Raw genomic sequence first — 8,811 nt, 5'->3', positions numbered from 1 at the left:
AGCCCTCTGCCCACTGTTGCAGGCCCTACAGACTGCCCTGGGCTTCCTCCAAACAAGAGCACATGTTTGTCACTTTTCTCCCAAGAACAGTGCTTATGTTCACTTGGCTCTTCACACACTGTTACACCCACTGGGGAATTTGCATATCACTCTCAGCTCTGCATGTGGAAGATAAAAGCTCAGCTGTGTTCTTGCCTTGACTGCCTGGGACGCCTCAGTCAGCTTCTCAGAATGAGGTGCCCTGCTCAGCTCCTGGGACTGGTTATGCTCTGGATCCCTGGTAAGGATAGATGGAGATGAGGACGGAGAAGGAGGTGGGAATGTGCACTCTAGACATCTATGATGCCCATGTTTACTGTGAGGTGTGCAGACCTTATCCTTCAGGATGAGCCTGGGAAGTTTACATCTGTGAGGGAGAGGAAGATTTCAGAAGGAACAAGGACCTGTACTCTGCTTAAGACTCTGGTACTGGTGGACAGAAATAGCATAGAGAACCCCATGGCCACTGTGCTTTGGCAACATTTTTTTATGCATTGAATTTTGTTAGACCAGGATAAAACATGACTACCAGGAACTAATAAAGAAATACAAAAGTCTCATTATACTTATTCATAACCTGACACTTCTCTCATCATTTTAGGATCCTGTGGAGACATTGTGATGACACAGACTCCACTCTCCTTGTCTGTTGCCCCTGGAGAGTCGGCCTCCATCTCCTGCAGGTCTAGCCAGAGCCTCTTAGATAATGATGGATACACGTACTTGTACTGGTACCAACAGAAACCAGGCCAGGCTCCATGGCTCCTGATCTATGAGGTTTCTAAGCGAGAAAATGGGGTCCCACAGAGGTTCAGTGGCAGTGGGTCAGGGACAGATTTCACACTCAAAATCAGCAGAGTAGAACCTGAGGACTTTGGAGTTTATTACTGTATGCAAGCTACACATGATCCTCCCACAGTGATACAGCCCTTAACAAAAACCCTGCTTGGTTTGGCCCATCTGCCGTCATGTGTTGGTTGTCGGGGAGCAGCATAACAGATGCTCTGGGACTTTGCATGAGGAAGAGTTTAAATGACTCAGTAGAGCATGTGACAGATGTTGTATCTGCTCAAGTGTCTCCTTGAAAGTTCTCCAGGTCCACTCTAAACTGCTCTGTGCTTGGCCTGAGACCAGCACACGACTAAAGAGGGACCAAGTGCCCTGAGGACAATCATGTCCGAAGAAGAAAGCTAACTTGTGTGACTGTCACAGTCCTCCCTGCCCTGTGCACATGCAGAGAATAAGCTCATGAATTGTAGCCACGGACTTTAGAATAAGACAGATCCATTCTCAAATGACTACGTGCTTTTAAAATTTCAGTTTTGTTTTTGCTGATTCATTTCATTCTTCCTCCTGGTTGAGTAGTCAGAGGAATTTAAAGAGTACATGCAGCCGTTGGCTGTTTGGTGCTGTTAAGACTCTGCTCTCCTCTCTGCCCCAAATTTGTAATTTCTACTTTCTCATAGAAAATATTTTACTGTAATATGGAAGAAATAAAGCACTGGAAATACTGATCTCAGCAACGTAAGGAAATCCATTCCCATGCTGAGGTTTCACATATCCGAAGCAACTTTGGTAAATTTACTCAAAAGCAAAGGCCTGGTGTTAAAATGTTCAGATGAGTCTGATACACCATGTTGAAATAGTGTAAGCATTGTTTAAATTCCAAACTCAGAGTGTAAGCATTGTTTAAATTCAAAACTCAGTGCATTAAAGTGAAGGACTAAGCCTGTAAAAATTGGAAACATGGAAACATGTTCATTAGTCAGTGGAACTTGAACGTTACAAACCTACAGTGGAGATTCTCCCAAGGAGACTCTGCAGACTCTCAGAGGACCTTCATAAACGAGAACAGGAGGGACCAACAGACACATAGCAGAGGTCAGCTGATGGCACAACAGCCAGCTTCAGGCTCACTGTTATTTGCTGTGGAACCCATGCCTGACACTTCATTAGTCTCAGAGTCGGCAAAAACATTGAGTAACCCTGAGGAGCAGATGGAGGCAATGACTTGCCACGTCCTGTAGCTAGGAGGTCCAGAGGGTAGAGAGAATTCCATTTGGATTTTTGGTACAAAGCCCCTCTGGCGAATTGTTAGATGTGGAGAAGGAGACTGATGGTAATGATAATAGGGAGAGAACTGAGGAGATTGTACACGATATCTCACCAGGAGTCAATACAGGACTGTGTTAACCAGAGGGCAGACAAGGAGGTCAGTCCAGTAGAGACATCAGAAGAGGGACAGAGCTGCAGAGGCGGTGATGAGTCTCACTGTCCTGGCTGTCAGAGGAGAACTTGGGTGGAAGTCCCAATAGCTGTTGCTATACTGAGGCAGTCAGGGATTCTTGCAAGTGGGGACCATGCAAAGTAACTAAACTCCCCACATTAAACAGCAGAAATTACTACTTCTCAAAATATTCAGGCATGTGTGGACACTTGGTCCAGGCGTGCCTTCGTTCCTTGCGGCCCCAAATCATCACTCTGGAATTACCTGACACTTGCTTCAAAGAGATAGCAATGGACTTTCAAATTTAGCCCAAAGGCCAACTCTGCCTTGGTTATGGGGTTCATAACCGTGTCATTCAGGACTTTGTGCCATTTTCCTGCCAATCCCCAGTGAAAAGATTTCTTTTATATTCAGTCATAATACTAACTTTTGAACATTCTGCAGATCTGGAAGCCCATTTGGTAGGCATGTGAGTGCATCTGAGTGAACAAGGACAGGAAAACTATTTGCAAAGGATGTGAGTGCCAGGTGCCCCTCTGAAATTCTTGGGAGCTCTGTGGTTGGGTAAGGCACAGATGATACTTACAAGCTGACTGGGAGACATTTGCCACAGTCTATGTGTATAAATGTTAAAGACTAACCAAAGGTGTGTTGTAAGAGTTAAAATGGGTGTTTCTACGAAGTTGTTGATGGGGAGAATCCCAGTGCTAGAACTGGGTTGTCTCTCTAATAGTTGTTGGCTGCAGAGGCCCTAGAATCTCCTAAGAGCTGAAAGGATGTTGCCATTGCTGTTGGCTGCAGTGTGGAGCCAGGTGGTATGACTCCATTGCTGAAGACATTGAACAAAATGGTAGCAGGACCTGGAGAAATAAGGGGAGGCCTGAGATGGGAGTGCTCCCTCCCTGTGTGCCAGCTCTTAGAGATTCAGAAGGTGCTTCTAAAGGTGCTGGGGTGAATTAAGGCCACAAATCCCACTCAACTTTGGATCTTCATGCGTCATGCTGGAAGTGTCAGGAAAAATGTGTCAGCTAGGACAGTAGTGACAAAAGTGACTATTTAGAAACCGCCTTCTGATGGGAGGTAAGGCCTGCTCTACAGGGAGCAGCTCACATCTGATACTGGAAACTCAGACAAACTCCATGGCCAGGGAAGCCATGGGCCACTGTGGAGACATAGCAGCTATTGCTTTGTTAAATGCTTCCCAATGTTTTTGTTTACAACCACAGGTTGTTATTGGTGACAGTGCACTTTTCAGTATTTTCTATTTCCCCGCATCGCCTCACTTAGGTTCTTTAGTAGGCGAGTCATCCTGAGACTCACCAGCAGATACTTTCTGGAGATGGAGGAGTTCATGGGGGGGTGGCAAATGAGTCCTGTACACTGCTAGAGATGGAGAAGAGTAGTCACATAACTATGTCACTCCTTCCTAGAGTTAAGGATTCTTGTGAAAGAGGGGTGGCTGGTAGAATGTAAGGTCTGGAAGAAGAGGATCAGGTGTTGTGTAGGACTGTCCTCCAAACTGCTGCCATCTTCATGGGTCTAGTGTGTCTGCTTGCAAAACATTATTACAACTGTGCTTGTTTAAGTTCCATCACAAAGGAAGGATGGGGTAGGTTCTGGGCCTCACTCTAGCTTTCAGCCTCTCCTCCCAGTAGTCACCTCTGTGTAATTCTGCCCTAATTCCACATGGCCTCAGGGAGGAGCTGGAGTATATAGCTGGGGAAGGACTAGCGGAGGGGACTCCTCTGTGCTGCTGTGGGTGAACATCTTCCTTCTGGGTACAGCTTTCCAGTGAGGCTGCTTTGAGATCATCCACACTCATTTCAGTAACTCCTCACCAGTGCTCTACAAGTGAGCCAAGAACACTGGTTTTTCCGCAGGAACATTCATAGAGTTAAATTTTGGTTCATAATTGGTACCTAAGGAGGAGGGGGATAGACATGCCCAGTTCCCCCCACCCCTAGGGAAAAAATTATTGCTATAATGTCTACATGATCCAAGCTCCTTCTGCCTACACTGTGAGAGAAAATAAGAGAGTTAGCAGAGCCCGGGGCCCAATTCCCTGTAAGAGTGCAGAATCAGCTATCACCTTGTGAGGCAGTGAAGAAGAGTCGGGAAAAGAGAAGCGTCCATTGCAAAGAGTGAAGGAGAGGAACCATTTCAGAAATACACTGATGTCTAGGATGTCTGTGAACCTTAGAGTAAAAGACAGTTGACACATAGAAAAGACAAAAGTCAAGTCACACACAGCTCCAGGTGCATGGCTTCCCAGTGGGGTGATGGGAAGCAGAAGTCTGGTATGAAATACAGTGCAGATAATACTAGGGAGGAGACTGACAGCCCCATGCTCAGGACAAGCCCGCAGCCATTACACACCCAAATCTAGTGTGAGTTTTGTTCACATTGTGGCAGATGAGTCAGCAGTGGAGGGAAATCCCATTTTTGTCACTTTATATGACTTAGAGGACAGGAGTGGGGACCATACTGAGAAAACACCTCCTGTTAACAACTGAGCCTCCCTGGGGACCTGAGAATAATAAAAACCACAAGTCAGGGATCCTGTTTTGACTCTGCCAGAGTAGAGACAGCCCTGGTAGGCTGTTGAGGAGAGAAGTTGGACTAGACACTACAAGCCCAAAAGTAAAGTTTTCAGGCGACTTGGCCCAGTGAGAGAAACACAAAGGGAGAGTGAGCTCCACCATCAGTGTCTCAGAACAGATCTCATTAACTGAGACTGAGCATGGAATTTGATATCCCTGAACATGTGGCCAGCTGGTGGAAACCTCTAGTCCTTCCTTTCTGTTTTTAACAACTAAGGGGACTGAGAACTCTGGAGCTCCAACAGGCTACTTGATATCCACAACTGTATCCCTCCAGATTGTGATATGGAGGTTTTGTACCTTAGGACATCTTTGTACTCAGCATTTAAAGAAATACTTTATTACTTTTATGTGTATGAGTGTATTGCTTGCATGTAGGTAGGTGCACCTGTGTCTTGTGATGCCACAGAGGTGAGAAGAGGGCTTATGGATTCCCCTGGAACTGGAGTTCCAGGACAGTCCGTGGGTGCTGGGAACCGAACCCGGGTCCTCTGCAAGAGCAGTCAGTGCTCCAGCCCCTACCTAAAATATTTTATTTATTACTTTCATTGTGTGTGTACGCCTGTATTGCATGCACGTAAGCGCTCTCTCTCTCTTTCTTTCTTTCTCTCTTTCTTTCTTTCTTTCTTTCTTTTTCCCTTTTCTTTTACTTTTTTTTTCTGAGACTGGGAGATTGATTCCTGGGACATACAATGTGGAAAGTCAGAACTGAGTCCAGCCACTTGTCCTCTGATCACCACACATGTGTCATGGCATGTACATGTAGTGTGGCATTCATGTGTGTATGCACACAATTAAATGTAATACAATATTTAAATAAAGTGTTATATTGGTTTTATTCCTCTTCATGCATTTAATTTTGTTTATATTTTATCACTGGTCAATCCTTTCCCCTTATTTTCCATCGTCTTTTAGGTACCACGTTTCTCCACCCTCTCTGACAGTTTCTGTAGTGTCTTGGCATGCTGAAGTAAAGCCATCTTTCAAGTTTTGTCGTTCTCCAGAAAGCCATCTACTTCCATTTTGAACTCTCTCATTTTTGATGAATTCTTTTCTGCTCTGTTCTCTCCTCGCTCTTTTCCCTCCACAGCATCCTCCCTCCTCTTTGTCCTTCATCTGTGGAACCTCCATCTTTCCCTCTCTTCCCCTTCGTCCCGCCCTTTGTCTCATTTGTGTACAATTCCACTTCGTACTAAGTAATTGCTAACTTATCAGCATAGCCTACATTACATATTCTCTGTTCTGATTACGATTGAATAATTGTCTTTAATTAAGTTTCTATTTTTTTAAGAAACTAATGTGGTCTTTGAAATTCTTTTATTATCTTTTGTTCAAATTTTTCAATGGATTTTTTATTCAATATTTATAAAATATACCTTTATCCTATTTAGATGCCTTCCCTATCTGCACCCCCTATTTCCATGCCCACCAGATTTCATGTGTTTTGTCATGTATGTTAAAAGTTTCTTGAAATTGAGCTTTTAAAATTTCATGCAATATTTCCCACTCAAATTCAGACCTCCTCCCCCAGCCTGCCTCTGCCATGCCCATCCACCCATGCACTCAGCCATACTTTCTAAGTACTATTCATTCAGGTGCTTGTACTCAAATGTCTTTCAGTGTAAATATGTCTACTGGAGTCTAGTCGGCCCATCCAGTGATCGTATGGAAGTCATACTTTCCCTCGCCCAGCAGCGATCAGTCTCAAACAGTTCTCAGTCTAGTGCCTGCCTGCCTCCTATTTCTCTCCTCCCCTTTGAGCCCTTGTTTAATTGAGCTGACATGGATCCAGAACTTGATGCCACCACTGCCACAGCTTCACAGGAGAAAGTCTCCAGTGCCCTGGAAGCCTCCACCTCTCTGTGTTCATGAGCCAGTCAGCCATGGCTCTTACAATCTTTCTATCCCCTCTTATATTGGCCCCCCTGAGCCATGGGTGGGTGAGGTTCCATATAGGAGTCCCATCCTACACGCTACTGTCTATTATTCCCCCAAAATTTGGCCAGTTGTGGCCTCCTGTGTGCATCACGTTCTGCTTTACAAGCACGCCTCACTGGTGAGTGTTGAGGGATGCATTAGCTCTCTCTCAGCCCTTATTCCAATATGTTCCATGAGCCTTCGTTGTAGAGATTCGACTGTAGATGTGTCACCTAGTACTGGGCATCTCCCAGGCATATGTTCTCTGTGCCTGACCAGATGTGCAACTCTGCAATAGTCTCTGTCTGTTAAAAAAGAAGCTTCTATGGTGAGTGTTGTATGGCATGCTTGTTTGAAAATGTAAGGATCTATATTTAGTATATTGTAATGTTTCTGCTGTCAAAATATGAAAGAGATAGGGCTTGCTCCAGGGTCTACATTGTCTCCTGCCATGTGTATTTGGCTGAGTTTAGAGTGCCAACCATGAGTTCCCTCCCATGGAGAGGGCTTCAAGTCCCATTAGATAGCTGTTTATTGCCCCCCAGTTAACAATGCCACAAGTGCACCAATAGAGGTCGTTTACCATGCCGGTTACTGGGCTTCAGGGCTGGGATGGGTCACTGAATTTTATTTTCCCTTGGCAGTTTGCACATCATCATCTAGCTTTATGATGGCCAAAATTCTGTAGAAGCTTCAGGCCACTTCCTGCTTCATTGTTTCAAGACCTGTACCCCCAGTACGTCCTTTCTTCAACAGCAGGGTTTTATCTACTAGGTCCAGGAGATAACCAAGAGGTTTGGCAATATCTTGTGTTATTCTGGGAGTGTCCTGTACCACCTCCAACTACCACTCTAAGGGAGGTCTCTTCTGTCTTGCACCTCCGATCCCTGCCAAAGAACCCCAAATGTACATACGCACTGATGTTCAGACACTGTATGTGCATTTCTCATAGGGTTTCAAGGGCATCACTTTTCCCTCTCGGTTTCCTAGCCCCCCCAAAAGTCACTCATCTCTTTTTTTCCCATCCAGCTTCCCTCCTCCCTTCCTCTCTAGTCACAGTGCCCCCATTATCCCCACCCTCTCCCCAATACCTCCCAACACCACCATATTTCCTATCCTGACTTTCCTCACCTCCCTCACCGTGGTCCCTTGCATGTCCCTCCCTCCTCCCTGCTGATTACTCCCACTTTTTCCCCTCCCTCAGGTAACATCTGTTCCCTACTACCCCCCTTTCAGGTCGTTTCATTTCCTTTACCTCATTGTATCCTTTCCCTTTTCCTGGCTCCTGGTGTTACATCAGAATTCATATACTCACATATAAGGGAGAACACACGTCACTTGTTTTCTGCGTTTGTATTACTTCACTTAGTATAACACTCTCTAGCTCCATCCATATACCTGCAAATTTCATAATTCCATCTTTTCTTACTGCTGAGTAGATCTCCATTGTGTAGATGAACCACATTTTCATTAACCATTTGCCAGTTGAGGGACATTTGGGTTGTTTCCATTTCTTAGCTACTGTGAAAAGAGCAGCAACAAACATGAACGTACAGGTATCTTTACAGTGGGATGAGTCCTTTGTGTATGTGCCAAGGGATGGTATGACTGGTTCATATGGTAGGTTCCTTTTTAGTTTTGAGGGTTCTCCACACTGCATTTTGTACCCAGCCTTATCTCAGTGTGAGTTTATCCACTGGAGCTGGTTCAGCCTGTCTAGAATCACTCACTTAAAGAGGAATCATGTTTCCTTGTATTTCCATAATTTACAAGGTTTGATGATGTTGATGCTCTAGTGGTTTTCTCTTTCCTCACAGAATATGAGAAAAATTGAGCCCTAAATGTAACCTGTGCACAGAGACCATCCCCAAAAAACCCAAAGAAATAGCTAAACCAACAGAGGTACAAAGCCCACCACAGAGCACAGGAAATATGTAAAAGCAATATGGCACGATTTCTTCAAAAGACCATAACACTGCAATTCTTTTTCATTGAACCTTGAGTTTTTCATTCAGTATAATTTGATGT

The 8,811-nt window shown here is 44.8% G+C and overlaps 1 gene segment (V, D, J or C); it reads left to right on the top strand.

Annotated features, from left to right (window-relative positions):
* Positions 1–218: 218 nt before the first annotated feature.
* LOC103750883 lies at positions 219–1,035 on the top strand. The segment is given in 2 exon segments: positions 219–280; positions 641–1,035. Coding segments are annotated over 2 exon segments (444 nt in total).
* The last annotated feature ends 7,776 nt before the right edge of the window (positions 1,036–8,811 follow it).

The sequence above is a fragment of the Nannospalax galili genome, unplaced genomic scaffold (assembly GCF_000622305.1).
Source record: "Nannospalax galili isolate Female #2095 unplaced genomic scaffold, S.galili_v1.0 scaffold1267, whole genome shotgun sequence".
In the NCBI taxonomy this organism is placed as follows: domain Eukaryota; kingdom Metazoa; phylum Chordata; class Mammalia; order Rodentia; family Spalacidae; genus Nannospalax; species Nannospalax galili.
Note: the sequence above shows the minus strand (reverse complement) of the source record. Positions and strands in the feature narration are given on the sequence as shown.